General features: G+C 46.1%; 1 protein-coding gene across 1 annotated transcript in view; it reads right to left on the bottom strand.

Moving 5' to 3' along the window:
• The window catches only part of SH3BGR (SH3 domain binding glutamate rich protein), a 236,192-nt gene that overhangs the window by 42,334 nt on the left and 169,597 nt on the right, over positions 1–24,261 (bottom strand). The window contains exon 2 of the mRNA XM_086936278.1: positions 4,544–4,729. Within this exon, the coding sequence (XP_086792404.1) occupies positions 4,544–4,729 (186 nt within the window). The remainder of the gene's footprint in view (positions 1–4,543; positions 4,730–24,261) is intronic.

The raw sequence follows: 24,261 nt of genomic DNA, 5'->3' as shown, positions 1-24,261 counted from the left end.
GCTCCTTATTTCAGAGAACTCACACCCAATTAACCAGCAAGCTCCTTATTTCAGAGAACTCACACCAAAGTATTCAGCAAGCTCCTTATTTCAGAGAACTCACACTCACTCGTCCAGTGCAACACACCATTCATCCAGCCACCCCCCCCCCCCCACGACCGGTGAGACAGTATCTACTGTCCCTGAATCTCAACCTGCACCCCTCTTACTGAGTACCAGGTACCACACTCTGAGAATGGGACGGGAAACACATGCACTGGACACACTTATGCTGCCACCACTGGATCCCGCCCTTACTGGTGAATCCAGAAAACTCATACTGCACTTAGGGGGTGATCTACCCTCCCGAGCTAGTGACACCATACCAATTAAGTCCCCTCTGTAGGCCAACCCAAGAACCAGGACAATGGCTCAAGGGCAGTCTCTCCTCCAGATTCTCTGGTTTCTGTCCTTGGCAGGACACCCAACCCACAGTGCACAAGAAAACACATTTTCAAAGAAATGACTTAGAACAAACTTAAAAACAATAATCCCTTTCCATGTGACTATCTAAAATGCAGAGTTTTGTAGTGGAGCCAGTTGTCGCTGTGGTAGTGCGCAAACACAAATCCAAATCCCTTCCGCTGCTCACCACTGTTAGAAATGGGATTTCTGGTTGACTGAGGCTTGCACCAAAGCCAGGCAGAAACCACCACTCTAGTCAGGGCAAGGGAGTTAAACGCCAAAAATAACCCCTGCTCACCTCCCGGTAGCATGGCACGAGCAGTAAGGCTTATCCCGGAGGCAATGTGTAAAGCATTTGCGCACGCACCCACCAGCAAAAACATCCCAGGCCCCCCACAAAAGGAACTCCACACAAGGTTATATCAAAAATAGCCTTTGTATTCTCAAAACACATCAGATAGTAATCACACCCTATAATATTTACAAGGGATTATGTACACCTGACAGGGCCACATGGACCACTGTCAGCATCAGCACTTAGTAAAAAGAGATAACTTGGTCAAGGTGAACTAAATCATAAACATACAAGTAAAAATAAGTCATAGAACGTACAGCCAGTAAACACTGATAATCCCTGCACTTGCAACAGTCTGTGCCATGAAATCCATCATGCACAGTATCCCACCGGTCTAACTACATTAGACCCTCACCACCTAAGTAAACCTTACACTAGGGGCATAAATCACACAGGGAACTATAATCTCCCTAACATAAACCTAAACAGGTAAAACAACCTCCTATGCATAAATCATATCTAGAGGCATCCAATAGGGGGGTGCAAAACATACTATACACAGTACATTTCCTAACACCCAAAGTATTAGCACATAAATCACATCTAGCACATAAATCACAGTCGGCCTGCGCCCTAAAAATGTAACAACCCCCCTGGTCAACTAGCCATCTAGGAAGGGGCTCAAATGCCCTATGTCCACAGAGTCAGGGCTGCTGCCTAAGCAGCAAGAGTGCAGGTTGCGCCACTGCGCCAAGACCTAAACGTGGCAGCTGCCCACTACTTGCTGGGCAGCTGAGACAATAACTGGCGCCTAAACGCTGCAGCTGGCACTAAGTGCTGAGCAGCTGTGGAAGGCCAAGGTAGGGGCGAAGGAGTGCGTCCCACTCCTGAGTCCAAAAAGAACAAGTCCCCTGAAAGGAAAACCTAAACGTTGCAGCTGCCCACTACTTGCTGGGCAGCTGGGAAACACAGTGCGGCATGGGCTCTCACTGGCCATTTGGACAAAACTGCGCCACACACTACAGCCATCTGGCTCTAAAAACAAATAGGGTGCACATGGGAGCCCTCTAGGCTCTAGAACAAATGTGCCCCAAAAGGTTGGAGCCCTCTTGTCTCTGAAGCAATACTGCGGCACAGGTTGGAGCCACGCGGTGCTCTAAGAATGATTGGGGCCCTCAGAGCCACGGGACTATGTAATGGAAACTTGGCCCACTGGCTCCTTAACTAAATCAATGCCCCCCCAAGCCCTATGAACCACTAGGCACGGGTAAGACTTGGAGCCATCTGGCTCTTCAAACTCAAGAGGCCCCATCGTTGGAGCAGCCCTCTGCCAAGTGGGGCTGCTCAGCGGGAGGGACCGGCGCAGTGCCTTCACTTCGCTCCCCCCCAGCCGGCTGCACTTACCGGCTCATCCGAGCGGGAGCTCCTTCTGCCGAGAATACGGCAGCACTTCTCCTGCGGCGCGGGGCTTCCCTTTCACACATGGGACCCCGCGCTGCCATCGGCGGCAGTCCTGCTTCTTTACCGGCACTTGAAGAGGTGGGGTGGGCTCCTGACCTCCTCCCTCGAAGACTTCCTCTGCTGCCGGGGCGTGCGCGGGACTTCCTCTGTGAAACCCGAAGTCCCGCCCGCCGCCAGGCAAATGGCGGCCTGACTTCCTGTTGTTGCCGCACGGGCCGCGGCGGTGACTTCAGCTTCAACGAGGGGTAGGCCCCCTCGAAATAAGAAATAAAAGTAGAAGCGGAGTGAGCACCCGCTTGGGCATCAATACACAGGGTGGGCACCCGTAATTAAATATTTAAAAATCGGAACGACGCAGGGTGGGCACCTGCTTGCAGATATAAAAATAAGTGGGGTGGGCACCCGCAGTGGAGCCATTTCGAGGGGGAGAGGGATCCCCACACCGGGGATTCCCCCAAGACAGCAGGGCAGCACAGCGCTGCCAAGCCCACGCACTCAGCTGGGTAAGTGAAAGGTATCGCTTCCAGGCGCTAGAGGCAGCCACAGCGCTGGGGCCAAGGCAAAGGAGGAATCAAAAAGGTCCAACAAGGTCCTGGACATCAGGAGGGGCAATGTAGGGTCCAGGGGCCAGCACACAGGGCACTCCAGCAAGGAGACAGCCCCCATGGCGGTCCCTCCTGGGCCCCACTAGCAGCAAGCCCCCTCCTGTCAGGATGCAAGAGCTCCAGGTATCCAGACATCTAGGGCATCCAGGGGCTGGGCAGGTCCCAGGGAGGCAAGCCTTCCCCTGGGCCCCAGCAGCAGCACGGCCCTGGTAGATTGAAGTAGAAAACAAGAACATTTTACATGAAGTCACAGCCTCTTTTTATACACCATTTCCTTTGTTTCCAAAGGTGCAGGCAAGGGGCAAACCAGACGCAACTGGTTCTTGAGCACTTTGTTTTGCTCAGCCCCTCTGCCTATTCACAGGGTGGGTCAGGGACATCAGACACACCACAGGGGGTGGAGCCAGCATTGTGGAGGGAAGGCCCAGCCCTATTCAGGTCCCAGGTGCACTCACTCCTCCCTCCCATCAACATGCAGATCTCTCCATTCACCACCGGGCCTGACCCATCCCGACTCCTGGAGCCAGGCACACCAGCCAGCTCCAGCCAATCACAAGCCAGGCAGTCAATTCACATTAACTGCACAGACATGCCAACTTCTAGAAGTGGCACTTCCACAGTAGACACAATAAATCCGCGCACATCATCGCGCAGCATTCAATCTCATGAGTCCGCACATAAAACTCGCCCCTGCACTCCCCACACATCAGGAACTACCATGGACACACATATTCTGCATGCATTCCTATGGAAGGGCAGGCCAATCTCACCACACGCACTCAGAGAGCGCACGCACTTTCCACTGGGACACAGTGTCAAAGTGCGCCAAGACCAGAAATCACTATAATTATGTAATAATAAAAGGCAAAAAAGTTCAGGGGTGAACCTGCCAGAAGGGCCAAGTCCAACAGTCCCCATAAGAAAAAAAAGAAAAAGATTAACCAGTGCATTGGCACTTGCTCCTTATTTATTTGCATTCGACAATAGACAAATGTATATTTTCATATGCAAAAATGTAATTCAATAAACGTTGAGATATATACTCAAAAATCTGCTACTGGCACCTAGAAACTTGTGTTGCAAATTTCAATAAATCATAATCTGCCCCCATTTGAGACAGTAAACCTAGAGGTGGACATTTGCAACATTTTTTAAGAGTAATGTCATAGTGTTTGACTTGAATCAGGGGAGGTCCCTTAGGACCCGAAACATAGTCAAAGCGTATATTTTCTGTATTGTTTAACAAAATATAAATTAATTTCATTTATAACTAGTGGGTCAGTATTACACTTTTTAAGACAAATTATCTGAAAAACTAGAGTACGTTCAATAAAGATGACCATGGGGAAAAACAGAAAACTTCCATAGTAAAAAGTGTAGCAGAAGCATAAGAGAGTGGGACTGGGACGGTCAACCAGTATGGGAAATTGAGATACATTATAGAAAGAAAAAAACATACTCTCCCGCCTTACAAAGAAAGCCTACAAACAGTTTTCTCTCCACACAACCCCTTGGGGTTTACTATGTGGATATATAATCTCTCTTCACCCACATGGTAGCAAATTATTCTATATTGGGTCCAAAGGTGATTTATTTGTGAAATAGAGACGATCACATCAGCTGGCTCAAGTGTCAGATAGTAATGTGAAAAGGATTAGTGGTAAACTGGTGTGGACCGAAGCAATTATTGATCACAAATCAGAGCCCTAACAATTATCGATTTTAACATGTTTCTTACCCCACAATACTGTTCTTCATTGAAGATCTGAGGAGGGAGGGGGATCCCGTTCTGTGGTTTTTTCTCTCCGGGTACATTACTTCGCATCCATTTACGATTGTCTTCATTGCAGGCTATATCTTTCTCTTCATAGTCAATTCTGTTGGCCTTCAAAAAGCCCACCACCTCTTGCTGTTTCTTCTTAATCTGGTAAATAGACAACGATTACTCTGAGTCAAGTGGAAATCTAATTCAATCCAGTATTCAATGTAATAACACAGAGAATGGGATGTTAAACCGCTCTCTTATAATCTTACATGCCTAATGACCTCGGAAACCAATACTCTGATTCTGCGATTCTCAAATTGCGATTTTTTGCGGATCACAATTTGAGAATCGCAAAACGAGATGCATGTAGGACTTGCGAAAAGATTTGCGAATTCTACATATTCCTTAATTGCGAATCGCAAAGTGCGATTTGGAATTAATGAAACCCTTCCCATTCATTCCTATAGGCCTAGAGGCCCATAGGAATGAATGGGGAAGACATTCCCAATTTGCGATTGGCAATTAGAGAATCGTAAATTGAGAATCCAATTTTATGGTTGCAAGGGTGTCAAAAGGACACCCTATTGCACCCCTGAAATAAGAATGGGTGCCCATGTGGCACACATACGTGCGCCACATTGCACTTTGAAAAATGCAATAAAATGCATTTTTCTAAGAAATCGCAAATTACCACCAACTTGAAGATGGTGGTAATTTGCGATTCCTTAAGGCCAAATTGCACTTTTTCTGTGCTTCTTACATTGCAATTAAGGAATTGCAATTTGCAATTCCTTAAAAGCAATCGCAAAAAAAAAAGGGAATCGCACATTTTGCGATTCCATATTTTGCGAGGCAGTTTTTCATTCATACATACTATAAGCCCAATTGCGATCGCAAACGCGGAAATTCTGCAAATTTCAGCATTTGCGATCGCAATTTGGAATGATACATGTGGCCCTTAGACTCCATCTATTGCAATGCCCTATGCAGTGATTGTTTTTTTTCTTATCACTTACCCAATATGACTACTTTAAAGCTACTTCGTTGCTACTACAATTTGTCTTTATAGCCTCCATATTAACTGAATGAATGTATTCAGCAATAAAATAAATGCCAGTCTTTGCGCACTACCCCAACAAACCTTTCCCAGAGTAGCCTGTTTCATAGGCATTTAAGTACAAAAAAACTACCAAGAAAGCTGGGGCTGACCCATTTTTTTATTGTTTTTGGTTTATTTACCAATTTATTTTCGAATGAAGGGACTATGCGGATTAACCTGCAAAACGTATTCATTCCATGATTATTTCAAAATATAAATTGGACTGTATATATTGATATGAAGTTTTGTGTGGTGCGTTTGAATCACATTTAATGTCAATACAATTGCCAAACACTGATTGCTTTAAACAAATGATTAAGCTACATTTCGGTTTGATCAATTCCTGTTTATACTAAGTAATTGTATTACCCAACAGAACACATTGTAGATTATATTGCATATACTTGCCTTAACCCCCAAGCCCCTGTGCCCTGAAACCACATGTACCCAACTGCAATCTGCACCTTGTTTGATGTCACCCGTCTCCTTTGGTTAACATTGGGCACAGCGACCTCTGCACCCGGCAGCCCCAGTGCCGCAGTACCTACCCAAAACTGAACCTTGCCCAGTGATGGTCTAAACTCCCGAAGACTGAAAGAATAAGACGTGTACTTACCTGTTAATGCATATATTTGTGTTCCTTCCATAGGATTGCAGTGCATTTCTCCCATTGCATTTAAACTGTTTATCTTTTACAACTACTAAATCTACTGTTTCTGATTGACAAAACAAAAGTATTTCTATCACTGAAAAGCTTTTCTACTGCCTTGCAAAATAATTCCTACTGCATTGTGAAAAGTATTACTACTCTTGAAACTGTTAATTACCTGCAATCTAAGGAACAAAAGCTTCAACGGCGGCCTGTTGGTTTCGCACCTCGTGCCTGTTTTATCAAATTAGGAGTCCTGTCCACTGGAGCCTGGCACCAGCCGTTACGTGGTACCTCTGTGTCCCAGACTCTGAAAGTGTGATTACGAGTGGGCGTGCACAAGATAAAAGAAGTCCAAGGCAATCTTGAAGTATGTAAGGTCTTTTTTTAAATTAATATTTTCAAATAATGACAACTTCAGCTCAACCAATGCGTTACGTTCTCTTCAGAGATTTATTATCTGAAAATATTAATTCAAAATAAAGACCTTACATACTACAAGATTGCTTTGGACTTCTTTTACCTGGTGCACGCCCACTTGCAAACACGTTACTTACCTGCAACTGAGTTGCGCTTGGTTCTTAAATAAAATAAGAAAGAAAGAAATAACTTTGTATACAAAACATTTGGTCTTGGATTCTGTCTTTGAGTACGTACGTAAAGTCTTATTAACCGTTCAATTAATTAAAATCATTACAGTAAAACAACCATAAAATATCACCACCCCACCCCATCCCCCCAAGTCCCAAGGCAACTTGGTGCCACAGTTCATGTATCTTCTCGTTTCACAGTTAAATTGCGCAGGCAGGAAAAAGAGCGTGTGGGTGTTTTATATTATGTGTCATTTCATTAAAAGTCCTGTTTATTTATTATTATTATTTTTTTAAACCTTAATTTGATAAAATAAGAAAGACTGAAAATAAATTCATTTATGGTTCCAATTAGCAATGCTGTCCCCTGCCCGAGTTAGGGGCCTGCTTCTCAGCCGCTTAATATGCTAAAGTGCAAGGAGCAGTTTTAAAGTGCAATGTGCTATCTCCTCAGGACAGTTGTAATACGTTAGCAACCGGACAATTCTCATCAGTAAGATTATTGATTCGAGGTCCGATTTGTTGTTCTTGTGATACTGGTGGGTGGCCCTTACTGCACACTTTTTCCGCTACTGAAGGAAGGATATGCTACCGCCACCTAGGAATAATGAAGTGTCTCGTGCTGATTGGACTTGCGTATCTTTATCTCTCGATGGCATGAGTCCAGCACCTCACTGTTAAGTTCAGGTAAAGAAGCTCCGCCATCCCGGTTTTGCTGTCGAGGGATTATAAAATCTGTGAAGAATCTTCGAATGCTAATCTGATTAAATGTGCAAACTTTGTTTTGGTAAACCACTCGTCAGAGGCCTCTTATCAAGTCCTTGCTCTCTTGGCCCTGAAGATGGGGAAAAGCAAACAGTGGCAATCTTCGGCCAATTTGGGACAGCAACACAACAAGTGCAACCAAGATTCCTTATGGCATGAGCATAACCTGCAAGATGCTACTTCCCCCTTGCATCCTCAAGCTGGATTGATATCAGTGATTCCTAATGCAATGAGCCTCATGAGAGTATTTTCGTGTGGGTCTGAGCTGACAATGCTTTGCGTAGGAATTGCTGAGCTTTCTCCAAGTTGTTCGACATATCCAGTGCCGTGGTGATGGAGTTTTGGTGGAATGCTGCCAGGACCTTTTCAAAGAAGATGACCAATACCTGCCTCTTCGCTGCATTTTTCCAGGTGGATATTTTGATCTCGGGTGAGAGCAGGCTCTCTGCTTCAATCTTCAAATTGCCAATTGCTTGCCCCAGCTTGGAATGCCAGGGGGAATCCTCTTCCTTGAAGATAGTTCCCAAATGATGTTTAAGTGTGTTATCTGGGGTTCCTGAGACACTGATGTAGAACTTAGTTAGGTCCCCCGTACGTGTCAGCTCTGGTCTGCCAAGACCAACCACCAGTCTTAGTCTAGTTTTCTCCTAGCTTGTCTCAAAGGTAGCAGCACTGATTTGTATGCTTTGGCCTGTCCTGCTAATATAAATGTATCCAGGGTGCCTGGGAAGGCCAGATGTCCGCAATTGATAGCCGGTATTAATTTTGCTTTCAGAACTGTCAACATTGGCTCTACAGATTGTTTCAGGGCGCCTCCAGGTCAGCAGGATAAAGATTGTCTTTGATTGTGTGTAATCATTTCTTGCCTGAGTGTGTACAACAAATGCTTAACCAAGCCTTCTGATAAGCTTAACTGCTCAACCACACTACCAGAAATAGAGCTTTTAATATTATCTACTTGAGCCTCTGGGAATCCACTGGACCATACTTTGGTATAGTACATACAGAGCCAGCTTCCTACACACGGTACCTGCAACTTACAGTAAAGCTTTTTCTGATTGGTTGCTATCATTGTCTTTAATCATCTGATAGTATTTCTTCTTAAAACCACCTTTTTTGGTTAAAAGTTAGAAGAACAATTATGTTATTTGTCTTGTATGTCTCTTAATGTTAATGTAATCGTACAACCTTCTCAGGCCTCGAACAATCGTACAAATATTAAAGACCCAGTTGCGGCTCCTGCCAATATCCCGAGGGGGGTGTTGGCAGGGCAGCAGCATAAAAATAAAATAAAAACTGATCTTGCAGCCGCCTTGTGCTTCGGTGCTCCTTCTCGCCTGTTACTCTCGTCAGTCCCTGGGACAGACTCCCCAACCAATCCAGGCGCTGCTCTCAGCGTTGGCCTGAGCAAGCTGCTTAGATGCACCGCTCAAGCACAGGGAGTCTGGCACGTTTCTCTACGCGGCTATACAATACAGCTGGGTTGAAGATTCCTAACTGCGCATGTCTGTCTGCGAGGGCCAGCCAAACAGACAGGCGCACTTAGAAGTGCACAATCACTCCTCCCTGTGACCCAGCCCCTCCATGCTTACACCCGCTGGCTCGGCCAGCAACTGAAAAATTAAACTATAATAACATTTTATTTTTCAGCAGCTGGCTTTGAGCCAGTGGGGCGACGCTGACTAGGCCTCCGGATCTAGCGTCTAGTCACTTGTCTACTCAACCTTACTGTAAAGCACTCAACCCTTGAACTGGCCACTTTTCATTATCACATAGTAGAGCACCTTCAAATATGCAAATTCAGAATGTGCGCTGTACAAACCCCTCTTGTGATTGATTTAAGCTATAATGTTGCTTTACATATGAAAATCTATGCCACATGCTAACCATGTCAAGTAACTTACCTCTCAGTTCACCAGCGGCCATGTCTTGCTGATTAACTAACCCCCTGCTCCATTTCTACCATTCTACCCCAACCCTCCCACTGTCCAGTCACCACCCACGTTTCTGCTGCTGCCCGCCTGCCAACATTATAGCTGCCTGTGTACTCTCATGCTGTCATAACTCTTGATATGGGGGCTCTCTGCTTCTTATCTTCGGGAAAGCAGCTCTGGCATGGGTTAAATTACACAAACCTGTCCCCATCTTCCCTGATCTGCAGTGAAGCTACAATACATGAACCAAATATAGCCCCAGGCCAACCAACCCAAGTCAACCATCCAAATGGAGGCTTAATTAAGGCATTATTACAACCTGATAACATATTTATATTAGCAGTGTAACCCTTGACAAAATAGTACTCGATCCAAAAGCTTCAACCCGCTTGTTAACGATATTTAAAGCAGCTGAGGCATGAATGACACTTTCAGTTTATTTCGGTGGCTGCAGCAGGGCACAGGGGAAGGCGTCTGCTTCCTGCAGCAGCCAACAAAATAAACTGGAAGTGTCATGCCTCGGCTACTTTAAAGATCTGAGGCAGGAGAGAGAAAGGGATACCCATCTAGAGCTGAAATGCAAAATGTGAAACCAGAAAACATGGATCATTTCCAGGTTGGCAAATTGTGTGATCCTCGGCACTGAAAAAATGTGTTAAGTAATAGTAGAAAACCCTGCTTCTTACTTTTTTTTCTTACAAGAGGTTCAGTATGTGAAAATAAAAATATGTTTTGTGCCTCCTGCACTGTATATCCATTTGCGCGTCCTCTGTAAACACACAACTATATGGAAAACAATTCGAAGAACAGCCGTATAAGTCCTGCAATGTCCACATAAGTCTGATTTGTGGCCGGTTTATCTCAGGACAAGAAAGACTGCCACGGTCGGTTTGAACATCTAAACATTTCCCTTATTCACACAAAAAAATGAGCTCTGGGTTAGAACGGAGCTTACCAAGCTGCCTCCTCGCTGTCGGTAAGAACCCACCACTGTGGCTCAATCCCTTACTGAGGCTAAATTTTGTTCATTATCACATTTGAGAGAAACCTTCAATAGTGTGAGTTCAGGATGTGTGCTATACCAAAAAGAAATTCCTGTTTGATTGAAAACACTAGAATTTTGCTCCACATATAATACGTATCTAGCCTACACATATAGGGTATATATGACTCTTATTCTGCGAATTTTAAATTGCGAAAAATGCCTAATCGCAATTTAGAATTCGCAGAATGGGATGCATCAACAAAAGCGATTTTAAAAAGCGAATCGCAATCGGCCGCAATTGCCGATAGCGATTTCCGCTAAATCTCCGAAAAATCGCAGAATCGCCCGTTGACCATGTTGAAATTGCGAACTCGCAATTACCGAAATCGCAATTTGCGATCTCGCTAACTCCGTGATCGCAAAAACGGGAATTCGCATTTCGGGCCCAATGATGACATCACAACCAGGAAGTAGGCTGTTCCCTCCCTCATTCTGATCACTGAGCCTGAAAGTGGAAGCAGTACTGGCCAGAGCTCCACTACAGACTACTTGCAGCACCAAGAGGATGATAACATTCTCTGAGCAGGAACTGGAGTTCCTCATTGAGGGAGTCTGTAAGGACCATGGTCGCCTTTTTGGAAAGGGCTCCTGGAGGGTGCCTGAGGCGGACAAGCGCAGCATCTGGCTGTGCATCCGCGCAAAGGTCAATTCAGTCGGGGCGAACCAGCTCTTGATTGACGAATTAAAAAAGAGATGGTACGACCTCAGAGGGCGTGCCAAAGAGCGTATCGCTGAGAGGCTGGGGGAGTGACTTGCCACCGGTGGAGGAGAGCCCACTGTTGCACCCAACACTCCGCTGAAAGACCTTGTGGAGGACACCCTAAATCCTGAAGCCTGCGTGGGGGTTACCCAGCTGGACTCCTCCCGACCCACCCAACAATCCCAAGGTAAGTGGCATGCGACTGCGACCCCGTCCCCTAATAATGCTCATGACTCCAGAGCTAGCTATTGGATAATCCTAGTAATGCAGGCCATGCACACCTGAAATGCCCTATTGCATTGTGGGACTTTCTAGTGTGATCAAAATTCCCGAATAGCCCCACACATCCAGACCTGTCAATTTAAAGTAATTCCTAAAGCCAGTCAGGGAATGCAAGCCTGCATGCATGTAGCAACATCTCATGTGCAAGATACATATCATTAATCATGCACCCATTTACATCACAGGTGCGTCTGAACAACCCAGCACCGACAGTGAGGCCCTTCACATAGAGGAGAACCCGGAGGACACCGAGGGTGAGGGCCATCCTGCACCACGACCAGGACCATCTCAGCCACCAGCAGCAGTACCATCACCTCCCCATGTGGACAGGGCCACCCCTGCAGCCACAGGTGCCCAGCAACCACCCCAAGTGACACCCATGGCAGTGTTACAGGCCACACCACCAGCAGCCAGGAGGCAGACAAGGCGCACAGCCACAGTAAGATCCCAGTGTAGCGGACTGACCCGCCAGCAGCGTGACGCCTCAACACGCGCGGGCAGGGGGGTACATGTACGGGATCCTGGCCTGGCCATTGAACGCCGCATGCTCGCAGTGTATCAGAAGCAGGAGCGTCACTTGGCAGCCATCTACCTGCAGCTACATAAGACGGCGCAAAATGTGGGCCAGCTCACAGAATGCAAGCAGGGCATGACCGCAGCTGTTCGTGAGAACAGCCAGATCCTGGTATCCCAGCAGGATATCACCGCTGCCGCCACCGCCAGCTGCTGACCCGCCTGTCAGCCTACACCAGTCCCAATCACATCATTGGAAATGCCACCTCACAACTTTCCCGCCGCTCCCTTGCAATGCAGGTGCAGATGGTCCAATGTTGCCAGGACATCGCCAGGGCCCTTGAACAGGTGACAGCAGCTGTGCAGAGTCTGCAGCCGACTGGCCATGGTGAAGCAGGTGGGGGGGATGATGCCAGCGAGGGCACTTCCAGTCACAGCAGCATGTTCTTGCCGCTGGTAACAGAACGCCGCTGCAGCAGCAGTTCCACTGCAGCATCACGGGCCAACAGTGTTGTGGAGGACACGGAGAGGCGACTGGGTGCGTCTGGCCGGACGCGCCAGTGACACATTTAACTCTGCCTGCAGGGCATGCTGATTCCACAAGCAAGCCCTCTACCCCTTCATGGGGCTGTATGACGGAATACAGTTCGCATGTTATATCAAGCAAAATAAAGGCCACATTATTGTGAATAAACAATAAGAATTTATGGTCTCACGTAAATACGACTCATGTCATTATTACATTTGTCATGCATGAGTGCAGTGTTGTGTGAGGGGAATGGGTGCACTAGAAACAGTTCATTGTGATTTGGTTGCGGCGCCTGTGTCCTTCAGCAGCATTCTCCCCGCGTGCATGATGCACGTTTGCAGGTTGGCGGTTGTCCCCTTCCGACTCACTACCAGAGATATCCACAGGTATCCTCCGCTTGGTAGTAATGTTGTGGAGTATTGCACACACGCCCACGATGCGGCAGCAGACCTCAGGCTGGTAATTCAGGGCCCCACCAGTCTTGTGTAGGATGCGGAATCGGCTCTTTAAAAGCCCAAATGTCCGCTCAATGCAATTCCGAGTGCGAATGTAACACCGTTGCTGTGGTGTGGCAGGGTTGAGGTATGGGGAGAGGAGGTACTCACGGAGTCCATAGGCACTGTCACCTGTATGAAAGGAGCAGAGGGTGAGTGCCTGTCATGCGCAGCTACATGGTCGCGATGTACTGTTTGTTTGCACGTGTACTTACCTAGAAGGTGTCCTTCGCCATAGTCTCCCCTGGCCAGCGGTGTGTGCATGCCGCTGTGCCGGAATATGAAGGAGTCATGCGTGCTCCCCGGGTATTGTGCCACTATGTCAGTGATGATTGTCTTAGCGTTGCACACCATCTGGATGTTCAGTGAGTGGTAGGACTTGCGGTTCCGGTACATGTATTCTGTCTCTGCGGGTGGGCAGTTGTGGATGTGGGTACAGTCAATGCATCCAATTACATGGGGGAATTGTGCTAAGTTGTAAAATTCTAGCTTTGTTTGATTCAAGTCCTGTTGGGTGGTTGGGAATTTAATGAAATGGTGTAGGTGGGTCAACACGGCATCCAGGAAACTCCTCAGGCAGCGGGACATGGTGCTCTGGGAGATCCCCCCTGCAACAGAAACTATCCCCTGGAAGCTTCCGGAAGCCAGGAGGTGCAGGCTGCACAGGACCTGGACATGGGTGGGCACGGCATTGGTCCTCCTTGTTGGGTGCTGCATCAGGGGGTCATGGTCCCGGATGAGCTTTGTAATCATTGCCCCATTCAGCCGGTACTTTGAGTAGATTTCCTCCTCAGTTTGGCCCAGTGGAGTGACCGCTGGCGGAAAATTCGCTCCTGGATCCTGCGTCTGTTCCTTGCTGCAGCCTGGAGCCTTCGTCGCCTAACCACCATGTAGAGTCCTGGCATTGTGTGAGTCCTCATGTTCCTACTGTGTCTGCTTAAGTGTGTTTGGTCAGCCTGTGGCACCTGTGGCTCATTGGGATTTTTTTTTGATTTTTTTTTTTACTTCATGGTTACCACCTGGTTTGGGTTCTCCTTAATTTGCGCCTCGCAAATAGCGATTTTGGGGATTTTCTCTATTTGCGATATTTCATGCATTTGGTTTGCGATTATTTTTCGAATTCGCAATTGGAATCGCAGAATCATTGGGAACTCGCAATTTCAGATTCGCATAGGGGGTTCCACCTTGATTCTGCGATTATCTTTGCGAAGTCGCAAATTATGTTTTTCGATTTCGCATTTGGGTCAGGTTTTGTTTCATGAATTGCGATTCTTGGTATTGCGATCGCAATAGCTATTTCGCAGCTATTGCGATCGCAATTTGTGTTGATGAATCTGGCTGCTTGTTCACTAATACCATTATCATCAGGGCTGGGACGGAAATGTTTCTCAGTTCATGTTTAAAAACTCTCCCTTTTTAATAAATACTTCTCAGTGTAGAAATATAACCTGATGTACTAAGATAAAGCGCTTCCATATGGTAAAGAAATACACTATTTTGAATTTTGAAGACAACTTATACTCTAACTCGACCTTTGTTGTATGAGTTAGATGACAAATGTTTTTGAGGCTCGCCTCTTGCACGGGCCCTTAGAGCCAGGGCTGACACGTTGCTCTCCCTGATCATTTATTTCTCACCCTCCTCTACAGAGCAGAATGTGGTCCCTTAGCTGTGTCCCTCCGAGGTAACGGAGGGCAACAAACTGATATTGGGAGCAAACTGCAACTCACCTTTTATTACAATTATAGGCCCATGAGCAAAACCTAAACGCGATCTTAAATGAGGTGAAGGCCTAACATTTGAAAGTTGCTTCGAACTCTATGCTCCTATGGTCAGTTAGAACATCGGTCTTTTAAGACAGGTCCTGTAGACCCTGGCTGTAGCCTGCCCCTTGCCTCTTGAGTCAGGAATGTTTCTAAAGTGCACGATTAAAAACTCAATGAATACACTTTTATTTGATTTTCAGAGAATATCATGCAATCACAGAATAAGAAGATATACATCATAAACAAGCAAGAATGAGTAGATGGGTTAAAAACTCACTTTTAATAAATACCTCTCAATGAAGAAATATAATACGATGTAGGTTACATTCTTCCGCACGTTACATAAATACACCTTTGAACCTAGATTCAGCAAAGAGCATCGCACAAATGGCCTGCAGGCGTTGAAAGTCATGCCTGTCAGAGTCTTTGGAGTAGGGGGGTCATGACTCAGCCAGGTGCTCAGGCAGCTGAAGTGGCGCAATTCTTTTCCACAGCTTAAAACTGTGGAGGACAGATTGTGGTTGGCTCTGTTGGGGCGTAGGAGCAAGGAACTCCTCGGGAGTTTATTCGGGGAGGGGGATATCTTAGAACATAGGAGTGAAATGGACCCTTAAAGCTGGGAAATGGACGAGATGAGTGAATCAAGTTTAGTTTCCAAAGAGAGGTGTGCTGAGCACGGAGTGAAGGGTGGCTCAGTGGTTAAGGGAGAGAGTGGCCCAGGCGAAGGAGGACAGGAGGAAGTGGGGGACCGGGGAGAGTGTTGGGGTGCGAGGGTCGAAGGTGGCGGAGGAAGTGAAGTAGGCGAAGGAGGGCAGTGGGCTCTGGGGGACTGGGACGATTGAGCGAATAGAATTTTGAGTCCTTTTGCTGTAGCAGTCTGTACTCACCATTAATAATCCACTCTAGGGTTAAAGGCCCAAGCTAAAGGCAGAGGTCTATAACAAGGTAATGGGACTTTAATGGGCAGTACAGCGCGCCACAGCACACTATATGGGTATTAGAAGATTCTGCCCCATGAGGATGGGATATTGTATTTGAAAAAAAGCACAACTCTGAAGCTTGAGTGCCTTTCATAGCTTTTGCTAGGTATGCAGTCACTAATATGCGCACAAACAGAAAGAGTTCTAGAACTGGGCCCCAATCAGTCCATTTCTCCTTGGTCCCTGCCAAACTTTTTTCCATCATATGGTAGACCTAAGGGAGATGGGAGCACTGAAGAATTCCCCACTACAATTCCCCCTCTACAGCGGTGCACAGCAGCTGGTTAGATGCTGGGTCTGCCAAACCACCCCCCACAGGCAGCCAACCAACCTGTAGTGAATCCAAATACCACAAAGGATATAAATGGGCCCGCCATTATGGCGGTCGCCCTAGTCCCCGCTGTTGGGATTGTACATATGCTCACACGAGCCACGTCACGAGCATTCAGCTGTGTCTGGGGGCTCGTGACGAGGCCGTGCTTGTGGGGATGTTGTGTTATGTTTCAAACATGTAGAATCCCTACAGTTAGGCCATGTCTCGTTATTGTCATTACTGACTTGAACTCCATGACTGAATGACCGGAATAAACTTGGTCTGCTTTCAACTACTTTCCGTGTTGTTCCTGACTTTCCTACACTGGCGACGAGCGGGAGCTTTGTTACCTGCGTAAGAGCAACCTTTGTGAACAGGAATTTTTCTTTTTTTTTCTTCAGTCTTACTCGGATTTCAATCTGAACTTTTCCAGCGCTATCAAGATCGCACAAACAGTACTGGAATACTACTAATTTAAGGGAAGCGGAACGGAAGGAAGCGGAAATTTAAAATTATTTCTTTTATAAGGAAATTGCTTTGGATTACTTACTTTTCTCTCACTGGCATCTTTTGAAATTTGTCTTCAACCCTCGAGCGTTCTACACGCGCAAAGGTTCGCGCATGGCTGTTTCTATCACCGCTGATCAACGCGACGTGTGAAGTCATCGCGCAACGTCTGGAGCAGTAGAGAAACTGTCTCTATCACCATTTATCAACGCGACGTGTAAAGTCATCGCGCAACGTCTGGAGCAGTAGAGACGCTTCTTAGACGCTTTACCAACCACGCCGATTTAATAACAACAACATTGATCACAGCAAGACCTTTGTTTTGTCATCGCTGAAGGAAAATCATACTTTGGAAGGTTTTCAATGACACGCTCACTGCGTGTTATGCCATTTAAATTCATCATTGTAATTTTATAATATGAACTTATAATTTATTCCGTTTATTTCAATTATTTTTTTTTTAATGTTACTCTTCAGTTAAGTTGAATATATAGTGTGTTAATCATTTGAATTAACATGTCTGGTATTGTTCCTCCTCCTTCATTTCTGTCATCACCGGGTGAACCACCTATGGCTTGGGAGATTTGGGAACCTGTCTTCTTAGCTTATGTAGAGGTGTTAGAAGAAGGAGAGTGTGAACCAGATAGGAAACTGTCACTGCTTAAACATTGTTTGGGTGGTATAGCCTTAAAAGAGTTCAAGACATTACCAGCTCTTGTAAATCCGGGTGAAATTGATGTTTATGAATATGCTTATTGCAGTTAAGCTTAAGATATGGTAAGAAAAATAATATTGTTATGGAGAGGTTTATTTTTTATTCTCGGAAACAACGTTCTGATGAACCTGTAGAGGATTTTGTCTCAGCATTAAGATCTTTGGCTGTTACATGTGATTTCGAACACATATCTTATGAGCAAGTATTAAGGGACCAGATTTTGATGAGAACTAATAACAAAAAAGTGCAAGAACGTCTTTGGACAACTTCTGACATGTCTCTCAATAATGCTATAGATATTGCAAAATCTATAGAACACTCAGAAAAATTTGTTAAAGAGATTAGAGGCAATGATAAAAGTGATGTCTTTAGTGTACCCAAGGATTTTGATAAATCTAAGAAGACCTTTTCACAGAGAAGTGAGTTTTCTCACAGAAATGATAATAAGTTCAGAAATCAGAGATATGAGAAGAAAACCTCAAAACTATTATGTTTTAGGTGTGGGAGTGATGGACATTTAGCAGACTGTAAAAATTGTCCTGCTTTAGGTAAAACATGTTCAAAATGTTACAAGAAAGGCCATTTTACAAGATGTTGCAAATCATTAGCAGGGAAGATGAATTGCATAAGTGAATGTTGTGATAACTGTCAATGGGATGATGAAGAAACATTTCAGGTTAATACTGTTATTAATGTTTGTGAGGATGGGGATTGCACTAAGTTTCCATCTTGCTTTATAACTATTGATGAAGTGAGTTTGGAAATTTATGTAGATTCATGTGCATGTACACTATCATTTCTTTGAATGTATTTCAAGGAAAATTCCCCAATAAGAAACTATGTGAATCTGATGTATCTCCTGGTGGGTATACAGGCCAAAAAATTGATCTGATTGGTTATTTTGTTGTTAACATACAATTTTCAGATCGACATATCTCTGGGAAAATTTACGTGTCAAGATCTGGGTTATCGCTTTTAAGTTGGCCACACCAATACCAATTGGGAATGAAAATTGATCCCAGAGCTGATCCTCCTGTTTATGTTGTTCAACCATTTAATACTTCAAGTGTTGCTGGGGATAGTTCATTGTTGGTAGAGGAATTACGCAAATCTTTTCCTACTGTTTTCAGTGGGACCTTGGGTCGATACAAAGGATTCGAACATGTCATCAAGTTAAATGAGAATGCCATTCCTGTAAGGCATAGGGTAAGGAATGTTCCTTTATCTTACAGAGTTAAGCTTAAAGAAATGTTAAAAGATCTTTGTGAAAAAAACATAATTGAACCTATAGAATCGTCACCCTGGGTTTCCCCCATTGTGATTTCGATTAAGTCCACTGGGGAACTTAGATTATGCATTGACCTCCGCAGTGTCAATGGTGCCATTTGGGTGGACTCACATCCGTTACCTAATCTTCATGAGATGGTTTCGACCCTGGCTGGTGCACAAGTTTTTTCGTGTGTTGATCTTGCCAGTGCATATCATCAAGTTGTATTAGCTGATGAGTCTAAGAACATAACCGCATTCATCACGCCTGAGGGCTTATATAGGTTTTGTCGTATACCTTTTGGGTTGGCGAGTGCAGCCTCAGTATTCCAGAGGTTAATGAGGGATACCTTGGAGGGCTTGAATGGTGCTATAGCATTTCAAGATGATATTTTGGTGCATGGAAAAGATGATATGGAACATGACAATAATTTAAGGTGTGTGATTGCTGCTTTAGCGGAGAAAGGTCTTACATTACGTCTTGACAAGTGTAAGTTTAGGCAAAAAGAGGTGGAATATCTAGGTCATACTATTAGTGGAATGGGAATCAAACCAAAAAAAAATCATGTGAAGAGCATCATTAATGCCCCTGTACCCACATCAAAAGAACAACTTGTGGCCTTCTTAGGTCTTATTGAATTTTATGCTAAGTTCATTCCTAATTTTTCGGTAAAGGTTGATCCATTTAGATGTTTGTTGAAAAAAAATGCTAAATTTATTTGGACTGATGAAATGACATGTGCTTTTCAGTCTTTGAAAACATTTATTGTGAATGCTCCATGCCTTAAACCTTTTGTAGTTGGTGTGAAGTGTATCATTATGGTGGATGCCAGTTCATCTGGTTTGGGTGGAGTACTTCTGCAGAAGGATAGTGAGAAAGAATGGGTTGTTGCATATGCGTCGAGGGCTTTGAGGGATGCTGAAAAGAATTATTCTGTTATAGAAAGAGAGTTACTGGCTTGTGTTTGGGGAGCTGAGCACTTTAGACCTTTCCTTTGGGGTACAAGATTCTTAATTAAAACGGACCATAAGCCTTTGGTGTATCTCATGGCTCCAGGTGGTGGTAGGACAATGTCAGCACGTCTTGGAAGGTTAGCTTCGAGATTTCAATCTTTTCAATATACTATTGAATATGTTCAGGGTAAAGCGAATGTACACGCTGATTGCATGTCCAGACTGATTTCTGACACGAATGTTTCTGAAGTGATTAGTGAAGAGGAGTGTGAAGTTGCTTTCACTTTTCGTGATGTTAATTTAGTGTGCGGCGAACGGGTCTCGTTGCAAGAGGACATTTGGATGGAAGAGATGAGCAAGGGTTTGGAATTAGGCTGTGTCAAGAAGTATCTTGTACATGGTTGGCCTGAACAGAGGAAGTTATCTGGAAGTATGATGGGTTTTTGTAAGGTCCAAGAAGAACTTGCCTTGGAAAATGGTTTAATTCTTCGTGGTGATAAGATTGTACCACCATTTTCTATTAGAAACACTCTACTTGAAATTGCCCATGAGGGACATTTGGGGATATCCTTCACCAGAAGACGTTTAAAGGAGTCTTTCTGGTGGCCAGGTATTGATTCATGTGTAGATCAGTTTGTGCGTACATGTGTGTTTTGCTCTAACAGTGACAAGACAGCTGTTGCCTTACGTCCTGAACCATGCCCCATCGATTTACCCTCAGGTCCCTGGCATAAACTGGGGATAGACATCATTGGTCCTTTTAGTTGCTTACCTAAACAGGAAGCTTTTGGTATTGTACTTATAGACTATTATTCCAAGTGGCCAGAAGTTAAAATGGTTAAGGAGGTTACTTCTCGTCACGTGATAGAGTTTTTAGATGAGATTTTTTGCAGGGAAGGCATCCCTCAGGAAGTTGTGACCGACAATGGTCCGCAGTTTGTGAGCAAGGAAATTGAAGATTTTTTTGTAAAATGCGATATCATTCATAGGAAGATTGCAGTTTTCCATCCTGAAGCAAATGGCCAGGTTGAGCGTTTCAACTGTGTTGTCAAGGAAGCTATACAACTTTCTATCAAAGGTAATTTAAATTGGAGGAATGCTTTGCAATCTATGTTGTTAGCTTACAGGACTTCTCCTAACTCAGTGACCCTGGTCACTCCTTTCGAACTTTTACGAGGACGGAAGCCTAGTACCAAGTTAGTTCCTTGGTGGCTTAAAAAGAATTTAGTTGGTTCTGAAAATTGTTTAAAGGTAGATTTTGAAGCTGTTCAACACAGGGTTCAGTTGTAGAAGGACAAGATGAAACATGATTTAGCCAAAAGAATTGGTTCTACCTCCTCCCGTTCTATTAAGGTGGGAGATTCTGTCCGCATTAAAAAGAAAGAGGGTGTCAGTAAGGGTTTACCTGTTTGGTCGAGTCCAAAGAAGGTTATTGAAGTATTTAGAAATGCGGTCAGGGTTGATGGTGGCTCTGTGTGGAATTTGAGCAGAGTTTCTTTGTTTAAGGCACCTAATCAATCAGTGGATGATTTGGACAGCAATGTTTTTCTGGATCTGGGGGAACAGGGTGACCATGGGGAATCTCTTCATGCAGAACGTGATCCTAACAATATTAGGGCCACATGCTCTTATCGTTTACCAGAATGTAATTCTAACAATACTAGAGACACTAGAGCCTCTCGCTCTCATCGTTTACCTGTTCGGTTTGATGATTTCGTAATGAACTGATTTTTTTTTTTATTGTTTTTTTTTGTTGTTTTTTTTAAGGGGGGAAGGTGTGTTGGGATTGTACATATGCTCACACGAGCCACGTCACGAGCATTCAGCTGTGTCTGGGGGCTCGTGACGAGGCCGTGCTTGTGGGGATGTTGTGTTATGTTTCAAACATGTAGAATGCCTACAGTTAGGCCATGTCTCGTTATTGTCATTACTGACTTGAACTCCATGACAGAATGACCGGAATAAACTTGGTCTGCTTTCAACTACTTTCCGTGTTGTTCCTGACTTTCCTACACCCGCGTCTCACCCAATTAGGCGTAGGTTCTCCCCGCGTGAACCGGAAGCGCTTCAGTGCTTCCAGGGCAACACGGATCGTACATCCATGGAGTTCAGTCTGGACCGGTTTCCCCGGGCACTCCCTTTAAAAGTGGAAGCCGGGGAGCGGAACAGTCACTTGTTCCTGCTCCCCGCGCTGAGCACGTCATCGGGCCGGCTGCGGGCCCATTTAACTTCTTTTTGTCTCCTCTCCAGGTCTGCGTGGAGTCATCGAGGCGAAGAGGCGGAGCAGCGGGAGCAATGTTTTTTGTCTTTTCTCCCCCTACAGGTGCGGCGGAGCAAGGAGTGCGCTGCTAGACACCCGGGACCCGGCGGAGCGCGGCCGAGAGCGGCGAGCGCCACGTGGAGCCCAGCGGGAAGCGCAGGCAGCAAGTAGGTACCGGCGGGTGTACCAGTGTTCAGGGAACAGTGCATCTACGCGAGCGGGGGGCAGGTAGCGGCAGGCAGTAGCAGCGATCGCGCTTTATGAATAGATACGGTAACTGCTGCTGAATCTACGAGCTCTCCTGTGTTTTGGCCCTGTGTGGGGGGACTTTGCAGTTGGGGCAACATTTGTGGGGGCATTATTAGTATCAAACCCTCCTAGTTGGGCATTTCTTTCTTGGACAACATTGTGGGGGCATAGTAATCGGGCATTCAATCTTGAACAGCATTGTGGGGGCATTATTTGTATCGAGCCCTTCTAGTCGGTCCTGCAGAAGGGACATTGCCTGCAACCAAGTACAGCAGGTTGCGGGAATTATTTGTAGCGCATTATTCCCGGCTGGTGCGGCATTAGTGGGTAGTTACTCTGGGCAATAGCTCGCTTACCTTCCGTGGTTACATATATTGGGTGCGCTTTTTTTAATAAGCAGGCACCCTGTTCCAATTACAGGCATTCCCACTACCTGCATGTGCAACAGCGGGGGCAGTCAGGCACTATAGTATGTTCCGCGCTCGCTAGCTCACTCAAAGAGGGTTTTTTTTCCCTTGAGGGTGAAGCAAGTCGTGCAGGGGTTAGATATTGCCGACAGTAGGGCACCGCGCAGCGTAACTTGTATTGTGTTTTCTCCCGCAATCCCATCGCACATCCTATGGGTTGGACGTCACTCTTCCTTGCCCGAACAGGTGGTTGGCGATCATTTGGACTTCCTCGGCAGCCCCGGCCAGCCAGCAGTTCATCGCTTCAAGGAGCCATATAGGGTTTGAGCGGGCTGCTCACCAGAGCCTACTGGGCTAGCCAGTAGGTCTTGGCTCTGGTTGCGTGACTGCAGTGGTTGACCGGAGGCGGCTACTGCTTGGAGGTAAGAGGTCGCATAGTCACCAGTTGCTGGTACACGTGTGTTGTAGGTCGCACACGGTCAGGCACACAAACAGGACGTGTATTAGCCATGGACCCTAAGACACGGCGGAACGTAAAGCGCTCTCACACGGAGGTGAGGCTTGAGACTTTAATGCAGCAGATGCAGGTCATGGGGCAGACTTTAAACAGGCTGCAGGATAAGGTTGAGGGTCCTGAGGCGCCAGAAGGGAGGTACGGCGGCTTATTGTGCCACCAAGAAAATATTCACCGCCGCCGCCAAAGCGGAACAGGCGTAGACCGAATGGTAAAGGGAGCAACGTGGTGCGCGCAGCACCATTAGAGGGCCAGGTTGTCCCACCCATGCCCCACCAGGGGGAAAGGCCCATTGAGCTTCCTGAAGGCCAAGCCATAGTACTGGTGCCCCCACAAGGGGAGAGAGACATAGCTGCCAACTTGGCGGCGGTACTGCCATGGCTGGAGACAGTGGGGAATCGGTCCCATGCTGCGGGGGCATCCTCTGGGGACGCGATTGAGAGGGCAAATAAATTGTTGGCTGAACTGGTCACAGGGCAACCAAAGGAGGCGCCGGCAGTACCGGCAGGGAACGCAACGCCCGCGCCCGCAACCCCGGTTCCCAGTGGCATAGTCGTCCCGTTGGGGGCAACACCCCCGGACACAAGACCAGCCCACAGTGGCGAAGGCAATCTGGTATCAGGCAGCAACGCAAAGGACCCGGAGGCGAACAATAAGGCTGATGAGGAAGCACCAGCAGGTACAAATCTGACTTTAGCGCCGCTGGGTGTTGGCGAGATGCGCTCGGGGAGGGAACATTTGGGGTGGCATCTGTCTACAGGGACTAAGGAAAAAATCTGGAAGGGGAAATATGTCAACATGTTTTCCCTCCTGATTGATGAGGAAGAGAGGGAGGATGCCAGGAAAAACAAGGAATGGACACATCACAGGGAATGGGCTAACATTCTACTGAAATATAGGGTGGAGGAGAGCCTAGCGAATTGGATTCAGGGTTTTTCCACCTACATGCCTGTCATGCTGGAACGTTTTCCAGAAATGGGGCCCGAAAATGGCAACCTATCAAAATAGGATCACCCTCACTCACGCAACGAAGGGTGGCGAGGGGTGGAAGGATTATGACAAAGATTTTAGGCGAGCGAAAGCTCAGGACCCAACGTTGAGATGGGACCAAACTGACATGTTTATTCATTTGAAGCATCTGGTGCAGGGCCCAGCGGATA

This window comes from Lissotriton vulgaris, chromosome 8 (genome assembly GCF_964263255.1).
Source record: "Lissotriton vulgaris chromosome 8, aLisVul1.2, whole genome shotgun sequence".
Taxonomy (NCBI): Eukaryota; Metazoa; Chordata; class Amphibia; order Caudata; family Salamandridae; genus Lissotriton; species Lissotriton vulgaris.
Note: the sequence above shows the minus strand (reverse complement) of the source record. Positions and strands in the feature narration are given on the sequence as shown.